The sequence below is a fragment of the Cladophialophora psammophila genome (assembly GCF_000585535.1).
Source record: "Cladophialophora psammophila CBS 110553 chromosome Unknown aczJe-supercont1.3, whole genome shotgun sequence".
Lineage (NCBI taxonomy): Eukaryota > Fungi > Ascomycota > Eurotiomycetes > Chaetothyriales > Herpotrichiellaceae > Cladophialophora > Cladophialophora psammophila.
In genome coordinates, this window is record NW_006912924.1 from 708,304 (window position 1) to 730,306 (window position 22,003).

The 22,003-nt window shown below is 51.7% G+C and overlaps 9 protein-coding genes across 9 annotated transcripts; 5 read left to right on the forward strand and 4 right to left on the reverse strand.

The window, feature by feature from the left end:
• Positions 1-195: 195 nt before the first annotated feature.
• A1O5_02443 (uncharacterized protein) lies at positions 196-2,226 on the reverse strand (the record flags this gene model as incomplete). Its single annotated transcript, XM_007743059.1, has 1 exon — positions 196-2,226. The coding sequence occupies one exon, from the start codon at positions 2,224-2,226 to the stop codon at positions 196-198; it is 2,031 nt and encodes a 676-aa protein (XP_007741249.1).
• Positions 2,227-3,185: 959 nt separating this feature from the next.
• A1O5_02444 (uncharacterized protein) lies at positions 3,186-4,807 on the forward strand (the record flags this gene model as incomplete). Its single annotated transcript, XM_007743060.1, has 2 exons — positions 3,186-3,308; positions 3,359-4,807. The coding sequence occupies 2 exons, from the start codon at positions 3,186-3,188 to the stop codon at positions 4,805-4,807; spliced, it is 1,572 nt and encodes a 523-aa protein (XP_007741250.1).
• A 738-nt stretch (positions 4,808-5,545) lies between these two features.
• Positions 5,546-7,771, reverse strand: A1O5_02445 (uncharacterized protein; the record flags this gene model as incomplete). Its single annotated transcript, XM_007743061.1, has 1 exon — positions 5,546-7,771. The coding sequence occupies one exon, from the start codon at positions 7,769-7,771 to the stop codon at positions 5,546-5,548; it is 2,226 nt and encodes a 741-aa protein (XP_007741251.1).
• A 472-nt stretch (positions 7,772-8,243) lies between these two features.
• On the reverse strand, positions 8,244-10,770 carry A1O5_02446 (dolichyl-diphosphooligosaccharide-protein glycosyltransferase; the record flags this gene model as incomplete). Its single annotated transcript, XM_007743062.1, has 5 exons — positions 8,244-8,517; positions 8,571-10,314; positions 10,366-10,446; positions 10,546-10,569; positions 10,638-10,770. 5 exons carry the CDS (start codon positions 10,768-10,770, stop codon positions 8,244-8,246), a joined length of 2,256 nt encoding a protein of 751 aa, XP_007741252.1.
• A 452-nt stretch (positions 10,771-11,222) lies between these two features.
• Positions 11,223-13,305, forward strand: A1O5_02447 (uncharacterized protein; the record flags this gene model as incomplete). Its single annotated transcript, XM_007743063.1, has 2 exons — positions 11,223-12,515; positions 12,577-13,305. The coding sequence occupies 2 exons, from the start codon at positions 11,223-11,225 to the stop codon at positions 13,303-13,305; spliced, it is 2,022 nt and encodes a 673-aa protein (XP_007741253.1).
• A 1,032-nt stretch (positions 13,306-14,337) lies between these two features.
• Positions 14,338-14,811, reverse strand: A1O5_02448 (uncharacterized protein; the record flags this gene model as incomplete). Its single annotated transcript, XM_007743064.1, has 1 exon — positions 14,338-14,811. One exon carries the CDS (start codon positions 14,809-14,811, stop codon positions 14,338-14,340), a length of 474 nt encoding a protein of 157 aa, XP_007741254.1.
• A 1,079-nt stretch (positions 14,812-15,890) lies between these two features.
• A1O5_02449 (uncharacterized protein) lies at positions 15,891-18,014 on the forward strand (the record flags this gene model as incomplete). Its single annotated transcript, XM_007743065.1, has 6 exons — positions 15,891-16,149; positions 16,198-16,322; positions 16,384-16,638; positions 16,699-16,796; positions 16,850-17,172; positions 17,221-18,014. The coding sequence occupies 6 exons, from the start codon at positions 15,891-15,893 to the stop codon at positions 18,012-18,014; spliced, it is 1,854 nt and encodes a 617-aa protein (XP_007741255.1).
• Positions 18,015-18,674: 660 nt separating this feature from the next.
• Positions 18,675-19,603, forward strand: A1O5_02450 (uncharacterized protein; the record flags this gene model as incomplete). Its single annotated transcript, XM_007743066.1, has 4 exons — positions 18,675-18,793; positions 18,857-19,006; positions 19,075-19,290; positions 19,363-19,603. 4 exons carry the CDS (start codon positions 18,675-18,677, stop codon positions 19,601-19,603), a joined length of 726 nt encoding a protein of 241 aa, XP_007741256.1.
• A 1,001-nt stretch (positions 19,604-20,604) lies between these two features.
• Positions 20,605-21,710, forward strand: A1O5_02451 (uncharacterized protein; the record flags this gene model as incomplete). The annotated part of the gene is made up of 2 exons (XM_007743067.1): positions 20,605-20,701; positions 20,764-21,710. The coding sequence occupies 2 exons, from the start codon at positions 20,605-20,607 to the stop codon at positions 21,708-21,710; spliced, it is 1,044 nt and encodes a 347-aa protein (XP_007741257.1).
• Between the last annotated feature and the right edge of the window lie 293 nt (positions 21,711-22,003).

Here is a 22,003-nt window from a genome sequence, read left to right on the forward strand (position 1 = left end):
CGCAATGCCTTCGGATATGAACCAATGAGGAAGTCGGTAATAAAATGTCCATTGGTTAAAGTTTATTCAAAAGCAAAACTTCAGAGTCGAGAGCCAGGAAGGGTCTTGGCCAGCATCTATCTTGCTGCTCTTTCATCTTTGATTTCGCGACTCGCCACGCTGTGCAATGTCACTTTCCCGTCGCCATTGCGAACATCAGCGAACGCTAAATCTCCCGGTGCCCGCCGTGATAGCAGGAGCCCGTGGCCCCGAGGCATTGAGATATGCCCGGGACGTTAAAGGCGAAGAAGCCATATCGCGTCCACTACCGATTACATCCTTTTCCCTCCCCTGCTGACGTTGCAATTCGGAGTTGTCATGTTGAGCGGGTTGCCGCCGCATGTCTAGGGGGCTTGCCGAGTGCATGCGATAATTCTGTAAACCGGATGACCCGCCGCCCGTTTGCGCCTCGGCCTTTGTCGCGCTACTCTGTCCGTCATGAGGTGTGTGGATCGCGGAAGATGCCTGTGCGGAGACAGAAGGGTCAACGATGGTAGATGCTGATCCTCCTGGAGGCTGAAGCCCGTCGGTCATGTTGCGTTGTTGATTTGCTGGTGTTAGGAATTCGCTCATTGGAGAGCGATTGGAATTTTGTCGGCTTAGCCGATGGATGGGATGTTGGGGGTTAGCCCATGGTGTCTGTTCAAGAAATTGTTCTTCTGCTTGGGGTCCTGATATCTGCGGTTGAGCTGCTGGGCGATGAGTGGGTCTGCCAGGTCGAATCTGACTCTGCGAAATCTGCAAAACGTGAGTCTCCTGGAGCTGTGAAATGGTGCCACATATACGTACTCCCATCTTCTGGATGTCATCCTCGATGTCCTTCTGCTTTGACGCAGCCAATTCTGGTGCAGCAGGAAACCCCACATATTTGGCGACACCGGCCAGAATCGAAACCTCTTTGTTGTAGGCTGTTTGTTGTAAGATCTGCTGCGACCTTCGTTCCGGGAATGGTATGCTGAAGCTAGGTATTGAAGAGTCGGCCTTGAATCTGTCTCGTTGGATCCGATAGAAGTGCTCACTGAGGCGTTCAAGATGTCTCTCTCGAATATCTCTGACGGTCTGGAAGTATTGACTGTGAATTTGACTCCGTTCAGCAACGGCCTTGTTCTTGAGGGCTCCGACCTTATAGACCAGTAGCTTTTGCTCGATCTCATATTTCTCATCACGGTATTTCTGCACCACTTCCACCTGGCGTATCAATTCTGGGTGAGCTGGCTTGGGCTCTGACAGCAACTGCAGCTCGTGGTTTATGGCTGCAATCCTCTCATCATAGAGACGGTCTCTCAATGTCGCAAAATGCCTCTCGAGCGCTGTCAGGGCTTCCATGGCTGCCAGTCGCTTCGCTTGTTCTTCTTCACTCTTGATCGCGGCCTCGAGATCGTTGTCATCGACAACCTCTGAATCTTCCGCAGGTCCAACGTCCTCCTCGTCTCCATGTTGTAATTCGTGGATGACCGGGTCTTTTGCTTTTCTGCGAGGTCTGCTTTTGGTTTTGTCTTTGAAGTCTTCACTACTGTCGACTTTTTCGACCTCTTTCTGCTCCTCTTCCGGCTCTACTACTTCCTCTTCGTCGTGTTCGGGCACCTCTACTTCGGGTTCAATGGTATTTTCCCGTAAATGGGGACTCTCATTTTCCTCGCCGTCGGTATCTGGTTCAGACTTCTCATCCTCGGTCTCAACAGATCCCGTCCGCCTTCTCTGTGACCTAGGTGCCTCTTCAATATCAGATTCGCTTTCTTCTCTCTTGCGCTTATTGGGCGAAGCTGCTGGATCCACTACGCCGGCTTCGTGGGCTTCTTCATCTGCGTCTTGTCCGTCGCTTATGCCTTCTTCATGGTCCGAGTCGTGGTGGGAGGAAATTGGGGACGAAACTGGGCTTTCGGTGAAACTCTCTATCTCCGGTCGCATGTCGATATCTTGTCTCTGGGATAGTTTGCTTGGGCTGATCTCAGGGGGGTTTCTCCTAGCTAGATTTTCCGGAGTGGCCTGGAGGCGCTCGGTCTCAGCTTCAGAATCCACATCGGCTGGGACGGCAGCTTCGATATCTTCTTCCTCGCCATCTTCAAGATCATCGTCCAGCTCGCTAAGGCTGCTGGAACGGTCGTCGTCGGAGAGGGGTCCGTCCTTGGCGGCGTAGGCTACGGCGGTATTAGAGAGAGCGAGGAGGGAGTCCGCCGCTGAGTTCATAGTTATTGCACCAAGACTTCTTTTGGATGTAGATCGTTCGGAGGGGCTAAGAGGTACTCAGCGTAGGTAGATGAGGTTTTCGGGAGCTGGAAAAATCGCGGATTGATATCGCCTAGGGTGGCCTCGGTGGTCAGCGCGAATGGGATAGTTTTGCGAAAATGAGAATGCGAAAATTGCATATGCTGGTGAGTAAGTCGACATACGATGTGATAGTGAATGAATCGCAGTCACAATAGCATGGTGGTTGTCATCCCCTCTCTTGCGCTTGGTTCTGGCGGTAGCATGGGCGCAACGGCAACAGGGCCTGAGGATTTTGTCGTTCGGTAGCGGTATTGGTAGATCTCACTCGTTTATAGGAGAAGAGGATTGCGAGAGAGCCGTCACACCTGTATGACTTCAACGAACAAGCGATTACTCGAGGCGGATCAAGGTGGGATGGTGTGAGTGACTGTCAGAGAATTACCCGCGGGGCAGGGGGTACTGTTGACTATAGGGTCAACCCGGAAAGGGAAAGTGAAGTGCGAAACGAATACAGAGGAGGGCTATCAATGTGAAACCAAAAGAGTTGAGTTAGGTAGCGAAAACAATGCAAATGGAAGTTGGCAAAGTCGCAGGTTACAAAATGCAGGAGCAGCAGGCGTGTTGGCGTCGTCGGTGGAGAAACGCAGCCAGAGCGCAGCCCCCAAAAGGCACATACAAGGTACAAGTACAGCAGTGAGCACAAGAGTCCCAGTCCCTTGAATCATGGGCCGCTCGACATTGGGTGGGCGATGTCATAGGCACGAATCAGGGCACCAGAGCGCTTCAGGCTAGTGCCGGAATTAAGCCAGCTGCACCCCTTGTTATCCCCATTTTTGGTTTCTGCTCTCGAAATTTTTGTAGCTTCGATCCGACCGTCACACTCTGCGACAATCCGAATGAGTCGAGTGAGAAACTGACTTGCTTGAGGCGTTCACAACATGCCAAAGTCGAAGAAGTCCAAGACTACGGCGGATGCCGCGCCTTCAGCCACAACTGCAAGCAAGTTAACTGCCAGAGAAGAAACGGTCGATCCTGCGCTTGCTTCTCTGTTTGCTTCAAGCGTAAGAGCGCTGATAACCGTCTCGAATTGAGGCTGACAGACTCGTTTTAGTCTGGACCAATCAAGGTACCGCCGAGCACTGTGACCTCAGCGAAACCTGCCCCTTCGCATGTACGGGCTAATCCCGAAGACGAAACATCCTCGTCTGGCTCCAATGCCTCCGAAGAGAGTGACAGTGAGAATGACGCGGAAGATTCAGACGAATCCTCTGAAGATCAGGCACTGCCGTTCAAAAAAGAAGCCCGAGATAGTGTTGAGAGGCCTCGCAAACGCAAACGTGCCGTCGATGAGGACGATCTGGAGCAGGCATATTTTAAGCGACTAGAGTTAGAAGAGGATAGAGAAAACCGCAAGAAACAACCGGAGCGCAAAATTGACAACGCCGAAGGAAGCTCGAGTGAAGACAACGCATCCTCCTCCGACTCTGATGATAGTTTACTCAGCGAGCCCTCGGAGGTCGAAGTTCCCCCAAAACATGAGATCTTTGACCAAAAGCTGAAGGATCAGGACAAGCTGAAGAGAACCGTGTTCCTGGGAAATGTATCCACTCAAGCTATCAAAACTAAGACAGCAAAGAGAGCATTGACCAGACATTTACGCTCCGTGCTGAAGACACCGCTTCATGGAAAGAGACCAGGAAAACTCGAATCTGTCCGATTCCGCTCTACCGCATATGCATCGGGGCAAGGTCCTAAGAAAGCCACGTACGCCAAAAAGGAGCTCATGGACGCAACCACGATCAGCACAAATGCCTATGCAGTCTTCACCACGGATATTGCTGCTGAGCGAGTGGCAGAGAAACTCAATGGCACTATTGTTCTTGATCGGCATTTAAGAGTCGATTATCTTGCCAAACCCTCGGCGATTGACCACAAACGTTGTGTCTTCATTGGGAACTTGAGTTTTGTTAACGAAGAAGCACCTTCTGGAAGTGCAGATGACGAGGAAGGCCTTCAAAAGAAACGACGGCCGACTGCGAAACAGCCCGCAGATGCTGAAGAAGGTCTGTGGCGAACGTTCAGCAAAGTTGGGAAGGTTGAAAGCGTACGTGTGGTACGAGACCAAGAGACCCGAGTGGGTAAAGGATTCGCATACGTGCAATTCAAGGACGAGAACAGCGTGGAGGCTGCACTGCTCATGAACGACAAGAAATTCCCCCCGATGTTGCCGAGAAAACTACGTGTGATGCGGGCTAGGAAGATGAAGATCAAGCGCCCTACGTTCGCACCGCGAGCAAACTCTGCCCAGGACAGGAATAAAGGGCGCAGGGACGGTATGTCTGCGGCCGAAGGGAGAGACGGGAAGCCGAAACAACCATTGGTCTTCGAAGGCCACCGTGCAATAAGCACAGTTCCCAACGCCAAAGGAAAGGCGGGTGATGTGGCCAGCTCAGAGAGAAACCGGGATCGGAAGAGGAAAAGGCCGGATTCGAAGAGCGCTCAGAGAAGTGCCCAGTACAAGGCGGCCAAGGCGAGGAGGCAAAAGCTAGGAGGGAAATGAAGACGTACGAATAAGTTGCTCAATGGATGAAATGGAATGGGATGGATATCACTGTCGTCATGACAAAGTGGATATCTTTCATGCGAGTCTGACCCGACTTTCGGACTGGTGTAGAACTCTCTTTGCTCAGTCTTTCTGCTCTTTCAGCCGCGGTGTTGACCATATCAAGAGCCATTGCCGCCACGATGACTGAGACGCTTTGTCCACCGCTCTCATCGAGCTAGACGTAGCGCCGTCCAGCTCGCCCTCCAAGGTATCTGCGCCGGGATTTCTCGGACAGGCATGGATGTACCTCTTCTCTGTATTTCGAGCATGCCTCCACGTTTGCTTCTCGAGTTCCAAGTCTCGGCATGGCCTGCGCATTGCCTTGCCCGTCCCCAGTGTGCAGTCTCATTCTCGGTCTCAGTCTCGGTCTCTTACATTTTGTCTTTCAAGAGATTCTAGAACCAAGTAAGTGTAGCGTGGACTTTTGCACAAGAATCGTCTTGCGCGCTACAGCACGCACAAGAGCCAGTCAAGGGTTGGAAAGCGATGGTACTTGGACCATCCAAGGTCGGCATTGGTAAGTGTAATTGGACATTAACCAGCGGGCCACCAAGTTCATTTCTTCATCTCACGCGTGTCACCACGGCCAGCTTAGCTCAAGACAGCAAAGTCAATCAGACATTGAACGTCGGCAATCCTCGTTTGGGACCGGGTCGATAAAAGCCCATAGCTCTCTTCTTCCTCTGTACCATTTTATCGAATTGCCAGGACCCCGACCCCCCGCCTCGCTCTCTCACACTCTTTCTTCATCTCCTGCTCTTCCACGTCCGTCCATTTCACTGAGAGCTCGTCCCACTTCTTCACCTTGAACTCCCGTCTATACTGGGCCTGCAGATTTTGCAGCCGTAGAAGGGGACGCATGTCACCAGTGCCGCTGTAAATAGCTAGCAGTGTCCGTCTCGGCAGGTTGGCGTAGATTTGATAGATGCGTTGAAGGGTCTGACGCATCACGCTTCTGAGGTGGTCTGTTTGGTCGCTGGGTAAGGGCCGACTGGAGGAGGAGGAAGACGCAGGTGCGAGAAAGCTGTCGCTGGGGAGTGTATTCCAGCCTCGTGCGGCTTCAAGATCGCGAAGTCGAGCCCAAATGAATTCAGTGCCGCCCAGCGGGATGGTCTGATCATGATCTTGGGTCTCTCCTTCTCCGCTATGGCTCGTGCGCTTCTCTTCAGCACCATCTTCCTTGCCATGTTCCGCAACTGTCGAGTTCTCAACCGAATCCCCATGAGCAGCCCTGAGAACACCCCGTACAATCTCATCATCATTCGCACAACCAATCTTGTATGTTGCATCTCGTCCCAGTCCCCTCTCCGGCGTCCCATACTCCACAATGGCTGTGGTCTTCAACACAACCTCTCCGTTGGCGCTCATCTTAAGCGTCCCTCCAATCCTGCGAAAGATGCTTTCGCCGTTCGCATCCAAAGTTCCCCAGGTAGGTCCCTTGTCACACTTCAACTTTACCAGATCCAACACTGCTCTGGCATCTTCTACGCTGTCATGCCCGCTCATGCCGCCCTTTTGGATCTCCCGTTTTAGATAGCGGTTTGCTAGGAATTTCAGGGACGAACGCAAGGGCAGACCGCGCGGGTGTGGATAGATGATTGACGTGTCAATGACGAATGGATGTGTCAGTTTCAGTGCATTGAGATCAGATTCAAGACTGTGGCCGAGAAGGATGGTATCCTGTCCCACGATGTTGAGTAGCTCTCTCTGAATGTCCCCCAACGTCGTCGTGACATTTTCAAGGATTTCCTGGGTAATGCCGGAAAATTCCGTAAAGTAGTTCTTTATTGCCAGTGCCGGCTTGACGTATCTGTCCAGCACAGTTCTGCCGGCCCAGTCGAGAACAGAGATGCGCGCGAGCGAGTATTTTTCATCACTTGTAAGGACCATTTCGCAATCCAGAGCGTAGGCTTTCAGACCTTGCGTCAAGAAATCGTGGGACTTGGGAGGGGAGGAGGACGGCAGGATGCGAGGCTTGAAGATGGAGACATCGGTGTCGACCCAGCCGGAGGATTTCGACTGGCCTGTTTTTTCTCTTCGTTCCTTCTCCAGTTGCGCATCTTTCGGATCTGCAAATGCTGCAGGGTGGATTGGATATTCTGCTTCTCGCAACTCGCTGACTGCATGGACAAAGTTTACAACGGGAGTGCGGACTGCTTGGAAAGACTTCTCATCTTTGCCGTGCTTCTCTCTCTGCTTGGTGGATTCGGAAAAGGGTGCGATGAGCATGCCTTGGAGCGGAGAGTGTACTCTGTTTATGCGTGAATCCCCAGGGGCACGGACTTCGATAATGTGTCGGAGGAGACTGTCTCTCAATTTGGGTTGTGGAGGAAGATCAGAGTCTGCTTCTGGTGGCGAAATGATGGCTGAAGCGTCGGCTGAGGCTGGATGTTGGGCTTGAGCGGTCGAATCAGGATGTGTGAATGACTCGTCAGGCTTGCTCATGCTATTCATCTCGCTCTCTTCAGATATGCTGTTCCATAGCTCCGAGTCCTCCAGCATCTTCTGATCCAGGGCGGGAACCATCAGCACCACCACCTTCTTGATCTGCCTTGCGTTCTTTACAGCCAGCCAGGTTGGAGCGACACCGTCTGCCAAAATGTAGAGAACAAGATCTTGCAAAGCCTTGAGATCAACACGTTCGGGTCGTGTTTTGAAGAAGCTGATGCTGGGATCACCATCCGATTCTCGTTCAATTTTGCGTCTTTTCTTTCGGGAAGACTTGGACTCTGCCACTGCCCAATCTTGTGAGGTAACAGTTGCTGAGCCTTCAGCGTTCATACTGTTAGATTCTGTACCGTCCACATAAGTCGTGTTTGATGCTTGTGTGGCCGTGATGTTGTGGAGGGTCTGTCCGATGCCACAGTGGGAATGTGAAAAGCCAGCTTCTGCGGCTGTCCGTTTGCTACTCGCCACCATATTTCTTTGATGTGCAGCGAACAAGAGTAGTAAACATGGCTTGATACGGATACAAACAAGAGCCCGTGAAATAATAGGACGGTGAAAGAATGTTGAAGGACGTGACTGATGCGGAAGTGGCCAAACTCTTGATGGCTGGAGGCCGCTGCAAATTGCGCCGCTTTAAACGACATACAATGCCGGCCTTGCCAAGGTATACACAGAGGACATACAAAACATAGCGCCCATGTAGATAGACAGTTAAAGGGAGAGGAATCCTTTGGCTTGTCCCCAGAATCTTGAGTTTAGATAGACCGCAACACGAATAAAGAAGACAGTGTGGTAGCCATAGTTCTCTGTTTATACAAACCAGTACCTTAGCAGACGCTTTTATTCCCCTGGAAATTTTGAGTCTATTCGTCGCAACATAATTCCTATGTTTCCCCTGCCGTCACTCGCATTACCTTGCAAACGAGATAGAGCACATGCAAGATTAGTCCACCCGTAGGACCCGCGCTCCTTTTCTGACGCCGGCCTTCCGCTTCTTCTTGTGACCCTTTTCAAATGCCATCGCACTTTGATGATCCCGTCCCACATTATCCAGAGGCTTGACCTTATAGATGCGGATGATCCAATTTTCGCTGGTAAAGGCCTCCTCAAGCGTACTCAATTCCGGACCCTGGGCGGGAAGAGAAGAGCCTCGGACGCGGTCTTGCGCCTGGCCTGCTGGGAAAAGGTTGTTGTAGTTGTAATACGACATTTTGTACCTGCGATCTGGATCAGTATTGGCCGTTTTGCTGCATAAAAGAAAATCACATACATCAGAGAATTCTTCATCGTCGGCGTAGCTTCCTCGTCGACCCTGTATTCACCACGAGCGGTAAAGTAGTCCCGTTCTCTTACCTCCTCTGGCCAGATACCCTCGGCGATCCTCACCATCCACAGAAATTTGTTGATATCGTCGCCACTATATCCCAACAAACCCCCAAAGACAACCAGTACATAATCAACGTCGTGCTGGCGGAGAATGGGGTAGCTGACCTCTTCCCTGGAGCTCATGGCCTTTCCAACAGTCGCAATATGCGTGTTGTTCCAAGTATTGTTGTCCACTAATGTGGGTCGATCAGCCATGCCTCCAATTTGATACCCATAATCCCACCATGACATGATCTTGGCGTCTTGCGGGGTGTTCTGCCTTAACCAGTAGTATGCTTCCCGGTAATCGTCAATGATGTGTTGAGATCCGTCTGGTAGCCTTGATGCCAAAACGACTGAAGGGGACGAATACGCATTCGAGGTGACCCACGTGCAGTGAGCGACAAACAGAAGAAGAAAACCGGTTGCCATTGATGAGATAATTGATTTTGACAAGATAGAGTAGATCCCAATCAGGGGATTTCTAGTTGAACGTAGTGATGGATTTGTGGCAATTTTGCTGGCCTTGACAGAACCGTTGCTTCCGTCGTTTGGATCTTCGGAGGGTGCCGGGATGTACAAGTAGGTATCGAATATGTGCGAAAGGGCGAGTGCGGCTGCGCAGCACACCACCGGGGTCAGTGTAAGCATGAGACGAACCATGACACCTGCGAAGTAGCTGGCAAGAACCGCGTAGATGACAACAAAGACATGCTCATCTTTGAGATTGCGGAAGCACATGTAGACGCCCGCCGGGAATAGCCAGATGAGCATGTTGAGGTCGAAGAAGAATGCAGGCCAGGCCGTAGGCTGGTGCTCCGAGACAGACGCAATGATGGGGATATGTATCTTAGCATACCCCGTGTCCCAGAGCGAATAGAATCGGCCGCTCCAAGGTGCAATAACCCCTGAGACTGTGAGTGTGATAAGGGCCAAGAACATGACGGCAAAGATTGTTCCGCCTAGGGCAACCAGCAGTGTCTGAAACTGCTTGCCTGGGAGTTGCTCCTTCAAAAAACTGAAGAATCCAACCAATTGCAACAAACCAAAGATACCTAGGGCAGCCATATGGTCACTGCTCCTGACCGGGAGAAATCCCACAAACGGAACCTGCATACTTGCCAATGTTCCAAGGGCATACCAGGTGGTGTAACTGATGTAAAGTCTGGAGCTGTATCGACCCATCAGGATGAGGACGAAAGCATGGAGAGGGATCAGGTTGGTGATGAAGACATATCCTCCCCATGCGGACACCATATATCCGTAGAACAAAGCGGCCAAAGCTCCCCACATGATCGATCCATTTTTAACGGCCTTGATCCACAGGAAAAATGTGAAGACGAGCAGGAAAATGGCGATGGCCTCGTTGTCATAACTCCCTGCAACAGATCTTGAAATGTAGCCCGGGCTAATACCCATGAAAGCGGCAGCCAAAAGACCTGCAGACGGCGAGGAAGACATTTCGGATGTCAAGAGATGCATTGCAAGCGCCGTGAGGCCAGAGAAGCCCGGAGCGAGAAGGACGCAGATGTTACGTATGTCGACGGGAAGGGACAGAAGCCGGAGGATGTGGTATATAACGCCAGATGTGACCATGAGGCCTGGATAGAGCGTTCCACCAGTCACTCGACCGAGGGGATGCCAAGTTCCTTATAAACTGTTAGTTTTCCCATCTCTTGTTGTAGGGGCGATAGACGCACGGTCGTCGAACCAGTCCCAGAAGCTGTAGAAGCCATTTTTGACAAGATACTTCGTGGCGCGAAAATTGAACCAAGGATCGACTGTTGAAGGGGTATTAGAGCACGCTCAGGAGAAGAAGTTCTATTCTCTCCAACAAGCAGGATGCGCAGACTGTGGAAGCGTCCGAGGGGGGCACTGACACTCGTGGATAATGCTTTCAAAACCTGAAGAATGTTGTCAGTGAATTTTTCCCAAATTATTCCTCTATATTGGGTCTCAGCCTTGCACGTACGAATTACACTGAACAAACGGGCTGACACTGCGGCAGCGGCAATGGTCAATAGGATAATAACTCGAAGGAGACCCCGGGTGTTTTTGCTAGTGCTTCCACGGAGGAACGGGTCGAGAGGCGTGGAAGTGGCCATGACGGCCACGGGGGAGAGAAAGCAAGATGAATAAAGAAAGAGACGTGCTCGTGAACGTGTGTTGGTAGCAGAGTGTCCTCGAGGTTGATGGACTACTAGTATGTCGATTGCGCATACGTCTCCAAAAGCCCTTTTAGGATAATTATGTTGCCGCCCTAAAACCGCAACGACGGCGTCGGGGTTATTCGAACCGAGACCTCGGAGATGGAATTTCAATGATCCGTTATGACTTTGACATTGTGCCATCGAGCCATGTCAGTGTCATGCAAATACGAACATCATGAGATATTGAAAGCAACACCGACGAGAACCCTCATTAGAGCCCAAAGCCCCACTCCAGCCGACAGTCCTCGAGATGTGCTACATTGCTGCCCCAAGTCATTGTACATCAACCCAGAAGATCATTCAAAGTCGCACAATTCTGTATATGTTACCGACAATTACGCCTAAAGATGTCCAGCCAGGCTAGCTTGTATTTGGCATGCGGACCTCTTCTGCGATTCACTGGCATTTATAAACAGTTAGAGTCAGGGGATCTGCACCTTGCTAGCGAATCCGATGGGGAAGTCTGGCGAGGCAGTATCATGATTGTCACTGCGGACGCGAACTCCTCGTACGAAACATCTCCGACACTCTCGGTCTTCAAACAACCAGCCGGGCAAGATGCGTCCACCGCCTCGCTGGTCAAACTATCCAGGAGAGGAAAGGTGCTACAAATAAAGCCACCTGAGCTTCTTGAAAGAAAGGATATTTCAATCATAGAAAATGGTGGTGGCTTGTTCGTTGAGCCGAGTGCCGTTCCTTCAGGCGACGGAAGCGTCGACAGCGAAAACAGCCGAGCTTTACCCGGCACCACAAAAGAAGACCAGATCGACGAGATCATAAGTACACGCCTACACGCAGAACAAGGCCATACATTCTGGAAATTCGATCTTCAGATTGAGCTGTCTTCCTACGAAGCCAGAATCGGCTACCGAATCAGCGGCGGCCCTATAGTCCACTTCTGGATTCCAGCGAGAGGGCAGCCGATGAACATCATGTTCCACTCCTGCAACGGGTTTTCCCTTGGAGTAGATACTGACCTGTATTCTGGACCTGACCCACTATGGCGCGATGTTCTGCGAAGCCACCAGACTCGCCCGTTCCACGTCATGATCGGAGGTGGTGACCAGCTATACAACGATGAGTGCACGGTCAAGACTCATTATTTCAAGGAATGGCTCCGGATGAAAAATGGACACTATAAACGTTCTACACCGTTCAGCCAAGAGATGCGAGATGAGCTAGAGGAGTTCTTCCTAAAGCACTACACAACATGGTTTTCCCAGGGTCTCTTCAGCGTGGCGAATGCTCATATTCCCATGATAAACATCTGGGACGACCACGACATAATCGACGGTTTCGGCTCGTATCGGCACCGGACTATGGATTGTCCTGTCTTCGCGGGCCTCGGCGTTACGGCATTCAAGTTCTACATGCTTTTCCAGCATCAGACCCTGCCGGGTACGGAGGATCAGGAGCGCAGCTGGGTGCTCGGAGCCCAGCCAGGACCATATATTAAGGAGTTGAACAGAAGCCTGTTTATGTTCCTTGGGGCCCAAATTGCGTTCCTTGGGTTGGACTGTCGGACGGAGAGAATGCGAAAGCGGATCCTGAGTGACGACACCTGGAACTTGGTATTTGAACGATGCAGAAGAGAGATCCAAAGGGGCGAGACAAAGCATTTGATCGTCCTTCTCGGTGTGGTAAGAAAATAACGGCATGGTCCCACGATTTTACTCTTTCCGGCCTACTAACCTTCTATAGCCAATTGCCTATCCCCGTCTCACTTTCATTGAGGATGTCTTGAGCTCGAGGGCACTTGCACCCTTGAAAGCCTTGGCGCGAAGTGGGATTTTGCCACACAAACTCCTCAATAAGTATGATGGCGGTGTTGAGATCCTCGATGATCTAGACGACCACTGGACTGCGAGGCATCATAAAAGAGAAAGGACGCAGTTCATCAAGCGGCTGCAAGAACTAGCTGCGGAAAAGTCAGTTCGAGTGACCATACTAGGAGGTGACGTTCATCTTGCTGCCTTCGGCCGATTCTATAGCAACAGGAAGTTGGCCATTCCGCCGAGTCAAGATTTTCGCTATATGGTGAATGTCACCTCCTCCGCCATTACCAACAGACCACCTTCGGAAACTATGGCATATATCATCGGCCGCTTTGGCAGGACGCGCCACGTCGACCACGACACTGAAGAAGATATGATTCCTATGTTTGCGAAGGACGTTGACGGTACAACACGTCGCAATGCTCGCCTCCTCCCGCGGCGTAATTGGTGTTCCATCAGTGGGTACCTCCCTGGAGGCACGAGGTCCTTAGATGATGAGCAATCCGGAGTCAAACGCGCTTCGGAGCAAGATCTCACTGGCGGCTTGACTATCCACTTGAACGTGGAAACAGTGCGTGGACACCCCGCTGGTAATACTACGACATACCCACTGGACATTCCTCTCCTCAATTATCGTCCCAGTGAGGGCAACTGACGGAAGACCGACCCGCAACGGGGTTCAGTGGAAAGACACCTAAAAATGTCCTTGGTGATCCAGCAAGAGAAACAGTGGCAAGAAAATGCCGCAAGGGCCAGCACATCACTCCGGCCTTTGCTATGGGGCCTATCAGAGAAAAGTCCCGGATCTATGATGAATTTTTGGTATAGCTCTACAACTATGAGTTTCATGACTATGCTTCGCATGGGATGTGCAGGGCTTATAGCTATGGTTATGGCTACGTGTGCACGGGAAATGCTGGGAAGTGTCATACTGTTAAAGGATAGGTGTGGCCGTCAAGCTTCGTAATATGAACCTGGCGCACAGACCAACGGGAGGGTATTCAGGGAGGGGACAGTTTCAATGAACCAAGCAGGCAGTGGTCCAAAAAAACAAAAAAACACAAAAAGGGAGTAAGGAGATGATGGATCTCTCTGCTTCAGGGGGTGACAGCCTCGCCTTGGCGACAACTCTCGCGTTGATTTGCGCCTCCCCCTTCTATATCTCTTTTCTTCTTATCTCTGCTTGGCCTTTTCGATTGTCCGTCGTTCACAGCATCGATGGAGGACAGCTACAGTGTACATGGAGTTGGTGTCGTGGAAAAGTGGTTTTTACTGTGGGAATTCCCTCAGTGATATTCTTTTTATGTCCAGGGTCCTCCACAAATAATAATGAAGCAAAGCTGCAAGTCACGAACCCATCGCCTGCTTGGGGATAAATGACTGAAAGAGCTTGTCGTACTCCCGGTCTTGGGGGACCAAGGGATAACGCGTCGGCTTGAAGAGGTAATACTCAAGCAAAATTGCTAATCTGGGGCGACCTCCGACCACTAGCTTGCAACTGTCGTTCAGCCTCACACCTGCCGACTCCTGCGGTTGGAATGGCTGACAGTTGTTGATTTCTGCTTGACATGGAATGCCTCTGTTGGCACATGTTGTATGTCCTAAGCCTCGAGTTTGTCGTGTCCTCTGTGCGGCATCAAAGTCTCGACGTTGAGTTGGTACAAGGATGACAGCTCTGGTCTTCGTTTCATTCATCGTTGGACCATCTGTCGAGCCACGCCACAATGTCTGAATTATCTCCTTCCGTAGGTTTCCTCTCCGGCTCATCCTCCCAGTCTAATAACTTTTCTGCGCCCGACTTCTCCTTCGTCTTTCGATTTACCACCTTGCCTTTCTTGTCCATATTGTTGCCAGTTGCAGTATCGCCAGAGACCTCGGGTATCGTTTCCAGAACTGTAGACTCAGTTCCACGTATCACGTTCGGTCCAACTTTTGCCCTTGAGTGCATGTATTCTGTTCGGGCCTGTTCGCCTTCTTTCAGATCCTTCTGGCCCATCCACCACTTAAAGAATTCTTCGATTTTAGGTCTGGCCACGAAATATATAGCGACGAAAACGAAGAGGTACACATAATCTTGCTTGTCGAGTTGGCCCTTCTGCATGTACCGCTGAATGGGGTTGAGACGCGACAGGTCCTCGGGCGGAGGAGTGTATTCGACCATGGTGGAATCTCAGACAAGCAGAGCCGTCGACTGTTTGCTGCGTTGCTGAAGTATTGGGCTCTCTTCTGTGGAGCGAGGCTTGTCAAGCAGAGGAGAGCGAACGAGGGCGAAGGTGGATGAGAAGCGACAGAGGTGAAGGGCAACTTTTTATCAAAGACGCGTGGCTTTTCTCTGCGAGAAGGACCTTTTGGGAGGGATCTACGACTCCGCGCGAGCCGAAGGAAAGGAATCGGCGGAAGAAGCATGACGACGTGGCTCGGGCTAGTGGCCAAGCCGCAGTTGGCCGCAGGTCACCGAACGAGCGAACTCCTCAGCTCAGCTCCTCAGCTTCCTTGCATCCCAACCTTCTTTTGTCTTTTCTTTTCTCTTGCTGCGCTCTTGTTGCTTGTGGCACGCATCTACATCATCCAAGCGTCTCGTTTGCCTGGTTTGCAATGCTCCGTCACGCGTGAAATGGGTGCGAATCTCAGAATCAGACGGCGAGACTGGTACGCCCCTGCAGAAGGCGACCTGCAGCGCACCCTTCTGAAGAGAAACCCGTCCTTGTTTGCCTCCAGCAGCTGCCCTGGTCGCACGGACTCTGCCGGGATTCACTATATCGGAAGAGCATTGTGGAACGCTGTTTCGGAAAAGGGGTTGGACTGAAAAGAGTGTGCGATTGCTGTGTATTTCCTGGTATCTATCTTCGCGGCTGGTGAGGCTTCCCTGTCGATGGCAAGACCCCAATCTCGCGTAGAACCGAATACGCAGGCGGTCTCAGATGGAATTGCCTTGGCCAGGTTGCGCACCGTGGATAGGACTCTACCTTGTATCCACGACGTTTGCACAACGGTTACAATGCGACTGGAGGCGACGGATGCACCTGCCCGAGCCACTGGGCCCAACACATCGGTGGGCGGTCCCAGGGACTGGCAATCGGCATGTTTAACAAACAAAACTCAAGAAGAGGGTGGGGATCCTGAGGAAGTGGTGGTCATGATCCCAGTACATGTGTTGCTTTTATGACAGAATACTCGCCTGGCAAAGACGGTGTACTTTTTGTCCTTGCCAGTTCTCCTCATCTTGACCACCTCCCGACCATGTTCTCGCTCTTCTTCTGGTGCAAAGAGCACTTCACGTTGCTTCTATTCTCAGTTCTGTTATTGATCGACTGTTTGATTGCTTTCCAGATCACTGGTGCCCAGGGAGGTGTCAACTCGTCTACAGGAGAACGGCCTCTTAGATATGAGATCCGTGACTTTGCGAACTCGGGCCCTGCTTTCGACCTGTTCATTCTGGCTTTGATAGACCTCCAGGACGTTGACCAGTCAGACCAGCTTTCTTACTTTCAAGTATCAGGTTGTTGATCGCGAGCCATTTGTTTGCCCAAGTGCTAACTTATGGCAGGAATTCATGGATTCCCTCGGACTTCCTGGGACGGTGTCTCGGGTCGTGGTAGCTATCCAGGATTCTGCACACACGCCGCAACTCCATTTCCAACCTGGCACAGACCTTATGTGGCATTGTTTGAGGTAGTTCTTACTCTCTATTCCATTCTCTTCTCTCGGGTGTTTCTGACCGACCCCTGTATAGCAATTGGTCTGGCAGCATGCCCAAGATATTGCCAACATCTATCCTCTTGACCAACGCAATGAATATCTGAACGCGGCCCTCACCTTGCGGGTCCCTTACTGGGACTGGGCTGTCTATCCTGCATTGCCTGACGTGGTTGCAGAGCCGCAGATCTCTGTCAATACTCCAAACGGGCAACAAACAGTGGACAATCCTCTCTACGCCTATTTCTTCCAGTCTGACGCCGCGGGCAATGGATTTCCTCTTTCCGACCCGGTAGGGTATACACGGCCTTCTTGAACCGCGGGTGACCTACTGACCGCGACATGCATGTAGATGGCCAACTTTTCGGAAACTGTTCGCTGGTGGAGTCCAAACACAAGATCTAGCAATCAAAGCGCAGCCACTGCAGCTTTGCTGGCCAACGCTCCTACGTGAGTTTCCCTCCTTGCCCAAGGCTAGCTAGCGCTGACGCATCGTGTTCCAGAATCCAGTCACTAACATATCAAATGTTCACGTCTGTGACTAATTACACAGCATTCTCGTGCACCTGGCCCGGCGGTCAATGGCTTACCGCGAATAATATCGAGTCCATCCACAACAGCATCCATAACAGCATTGGAGGATATGGTCACATGCAATTTCCAGAAGTTGCGGGCTTCGATCCTGTCTTTTGGTTGCATCACGCCAACGTTGATCGTTTGTTTGCCATGTGGCAAGCGCTGTATCCGGACACCTACATCGAGCCGACCGTGAATGCATATGGATCGTACTACGAGGCTGTTGGGTTCGTTGACTCGGGAACGACCGGTCGGTGTAACCCAGACGGCAGAAGACATGGAAACTAACACACAATAGCTTTGGCTCCTTTTCATTCCGACAGTGGCAGCACGCTATTTACCTCTAATGACGTTCGCAGTATGAAGAGATTTGGCTACAGCTACCCCGAGCTGCCAGACTGGGGGATGAATCCAGACGAGCTAGCTGCGAATGTACGAACTGCGGTCAATTCACTTTACAACCCTTCATCAAACAGCACAGTCAGCAGCTCAGCGAGAAGGACCAGGCGGAGATCCTCAAGCATAGCCGAGAATTTCGGTCACGTTTCTCTCGATTTGGCGAGACACCTTCGCGTGAACAATCTCAACAGACAATGGTCCATTACCGTGCTTGTTGATCGGTTTCCACTTGATACGAGTTTTTGCATTGACTTTTTCATGGGTGATGCTCCGGATGAGGTCTCGTCTTGGCCCACCGCGCCGAATCTTATAGGGACGTATGCTCAATTCAATCCCGCCAACGTCACGATGCTCCATCCGAACGGATTCCCTCAAGGGCAAGTACGTGGTGAGATCTCAATGACACACACATTGGCCGCTGGCGTGTCGAGAGGTGCCATCCGAGATCTCTCACCTCAGTCAGTTACGCCCTTGCTTCGCCATGCTTTGAATTGGAAGGCTCGGACACCAGCTGGTGAGGAAGTGCCGCTTACTGCACTTTCTGGACTCTCGATATCGGTCTCCACGCGGCCTGTGGTTCCTCGTAACACGAAAGATTCTTTTCCGGTGTACGGAGCAGTGCAATGGCTTGGCTCTGTTACAAAGGGGAAACCGTGTGGTAGACCGCAGCCGCATGTACACGGCATGTTCTGAACGCGGCTTAAGGTTGCCATGTCACAGCCGCCGTCATCCAGCTCGTCGCAGCATACATGTCGATGATTGTGTTAGTCCAGGTCTACCACAGCACGAAGCACTTCTTCGCGGGCTGACTAGGGTGGATGGTCGTCCCTGGTCCTCTATTGGCGTTCTCTTGATCATGGTCATCATTGGCATTGTTTTCTCATCAGCCTTCTATGTGGAGGAGAAGGACCGCTTGAAATTGCACGGTGGACCGACAAGATTGACCCAGTTTAAAAGTGGCCACTACCCACCCCTGCCTCGTGCTCCATCGGCTACTGGCTCCGCGTCTCAGTCCTTCAGGCAGTAGACGAGGATCTGGGCTTTTGCACGATCTCGGCGTTTTCGTCGCAGAAGCAAAGAAATTTCTAGGCGAAATCATGGGTCGATTTGCTGGGGGGTTTTTGTTCTTCTGGTAAATTTGTGCTTTATTTCACTGTCGTTCTTTGGGGAAATACTTCTTGTGAAAGGCGTGTTGACATTGCCATCCATTCTTTCAGATCCATTCGTTTCTATATGCGTTGCTTGACATTCTAGCTGACACTCCTTCCTCTGCGATTCCTGCTGATCACAAGCCTGTTGCGGGTCTTGACTGTCCAAGCTCACCTCTCAGTCCGATCATCAACCTTTGCGGCAATGAGGCTGTCTACAAACCTCCTCCTGCTGGGCACTTCGCTCTTTACGCATGCTTCTGCACAGGCAAGGATCGCATTCACTTCAGTCCCTGCCTTGGTAGTTGCCGGGGATTCCTATAAGTGCGTCCATGCAGCTCCGTAAAGATCGGGAAGAATAACGTGCTGAACATTGGGCCTGTTTAGTATTACTTGGGCTGGCGGAGATGGCTCACCCGTCACAATAACGCTTCGAGAAGGAGATCCGGAGGATCCCAAGACGATTGCAACACTGGCAGATGGAGTGACCGAGGATTTCTTTATCTGGAACGTCTCGAAGAGTTTGGCGACTGCATCGTATGTGGCTGCTTCTCATACCCGCCTGCATCGCATGGCTCCAATCCTCTAATCGGCACCCATTGCAGAGACTACGCACTCCAGATTACGCAGGGACAGGACTCGATCAACTCCAGCGGCTTGTTCTCGATCGCGGGTGGAAGCGGCACGTCGACCATCTCACACTCGAGTATCGGCACGACAACCGCTGCGACCAATGCCACCGCTAGCATGATCGGCACGACAAGCACTGCAATCGCTTCGTTGGGAATAAGCACTATAATTGCAAGCAATATGACTTTCAGGTGGGTTCGCCATCTAACACCTCGCTTCTCAAGACATTCAAGGGTACTTACTGAGTTGTATCTCGCAATTAGCTCCGCAACGCTGCCGCGCACCACCAGTACGAGCCTGGCTCCCGCTGTGACCCAACATATGACCTCGTCTTCCTCTTCCTCTTCTTCCTCCTCCGGCAGTGGAAGCCAACCGAGCTCCAATTCGGCTGCGCCTACGGCTGCGGCCACGACAAGTGCGCCGAACGCTGGGGCAGCTGGCCAGCTGGGGAGCTCGGCTGCATTGGTGCTGGGCTTTTTTGCCGCAGTCATGTTCTTCAGTTGATCGAGAGCGTCTCTCATGAATTCTTTGTACCTATGTAGTTGGTAGATTGAAGAATTTTGGCATAAGCCACTAGAGCAAGGCGTTCGGTCGGTCGGGAATACGGGAGTACAATAACCTTGTCTTCATCTACTTTGTAGTCGGGCCAAGTACCTTGGACGGCTCACGTCACTTGGTTTTCTGGGCGTGGCCATTTACCCCCTGGTGCCCCTGGCATTAGCGTGACGATCCTCTTAGGTAGGGACTGGTCCCGAAAAGGCCCAGAAAGGGCTTGAAAAGGCTTAGGCGAGAGACAGGGCCTAAAGGGTGGCCCTCGGTGGCTTGATGGTTGGACGGGGCTTGACGGGGCCCATCTCTCATTTGTCAAACGCGGCACGCAACGCGTGGGAGTACCGGGTTTGCCTGTCGACACGCCTCCCCCCCCCCCCGGCCACTGACTACTACTTGGTACTGTACACTACTAACAAGGTACCTACTTGTAGGCTGCCCGAACTTCCCGGGCGTTGCTGACCCGGCCCATCTCCACCAACCCAAAAGGCTCATTTCAAACAAATAATGCCATCATCTCAAGTGTTGGGAAAGGAGTTTCCCTCAGTCCGCACCTTTCGCTGATATATGAGAAAATTCCTGTCTTTCGTGGTCAAGCCCATCCAATGCGACGGTCAATTGCTCCTGCACTCTACATCTGGAAGCGCCCATCGCAGTCGCCATTGCTGTCACACCTAGTCCGAATTTGCTGAGCACTGCTTCTGCCTGTCGTGAGATCGCAGTTGACCGATCACGGCGTGTCATGAGGAGAAAGTCCCGTCTTTCAAGAAGTTCCGCAACTCGGTTAAACGCAGCGCTGGACAGTGGTCTGGGTATGAACCTATCTGCATCAAGGGCACCTTTGGCAAACCCGGGTTCTCAGCCGCACCTACTTGATAATCGTGAATCACGCTGACCCAACCTTTCCATTAGGGGCATCATCACCCGCATTTTCTGATGTGAAGGCGACATCCATTATGTCTGAAGGAAATGGAGCGCTCAAAGAGCCGAGTCAGCCAGATGGGGTACGCCCTGCCTCGGGTCGGGTATCCAGTGCTTCCATGATGCGTTCAGGTACAGTTGCTCTCACAATGCACCCCCTACCGCCTGTTTTGCCGATGCTGACCAACCAATAGTTCTATCCTCTTCCGAGTCCTCTCCCTCCTCTGAATCGGTCCCCTGGTCATCGGCGATTGGGCATGCTGGCACGGGAAAATCAGGCAGAGTAATTGAGCGACTTCAAGGAGATATCGACCGCCTGCGGCGCGAGAAACAACTACTCAAGACGCGGCTTGAGGAGGCAGAGAAAGAGAATGAGACTTGGAAGACACGGAACCAATCGCTGCAGGATCGGACCAGCAACTACGAGCAGTCTCATGAAGCAAGCCTTCGCCAACTGACACGGCGGGAGAGACAAGTCGAGGAGTTACGAGAAGAGCTGAGGAAGGAAAAGTTGAAGACCGCAACTGCAGAATCCCAGGCAGCTGCTGCAGCTTCCAATGAGGAGGTATGGAGAGACCAAGCCAGCCAGGCGAAGGCTCTTGCTGTCCAAAAGGAAGTAGAGTACGAAACCGTGGTCGCATGTCGCAAGGTAGATTACGATCGACATCAAAGCGGATTGGAAAAGATCAAGGGCAGTTTCGACGCCCTTCTGCGGCGACAGCAGGATGATTTGGACAAGCAGAAGAAATTGGAGATCATCGCCGAGCAGCAACGGCAGACCATTGCCCAGCTCGAAGAGTTGACAAAGAGATTGACGACAAACTTCAAGGCTTACAGACACGAAGTCGACGCGGCCATCTCCGATCTTCGCCAGGCGGCGAACCACAACGACCAAGTAGTGGCTCAGAAGCTGGACGAGATGATTGAGGTGACAGGAAGGATGCGATGGGTCATGAGAGTTGACGATATTGTGAATCATAACCATCGCGGTCCAGCGCAAGAAGAATCCCAGCACCCGCGGAAAGACCACGTCGCCCGACCGCATACGGCTAACGAAGAGCTTACGAAAAGAAGCCGCAGCCCCACAAAGAATGTGCTCACCAAACACAGGCGGAAAGATTCAGCAAAGGTGGCGAGGTAAAGATTCTTCTGAAACTGAAGCGTTGCACAGGATTTGACATGACTATACGAAGTGATGAATGGAACATAGACAAAAGCAGGCCGCTAATACATAACCACTATTCCTCTTCCCATCTGGTGAGCTCGTGAGGACTTCTTTGGGTTGGGCGTTGTGAAGAAGGTGCTCTGATGCTTCCGCGTGAATGGGGCGACATCGTTAGAGGTCCACAGCCTGACATCAAATTGCAGTGTTGTCCTCAGGATCATCAGAACAGCGGCTTTCTAAGAGACGACGAACGGTCTTAGAAGGACGGG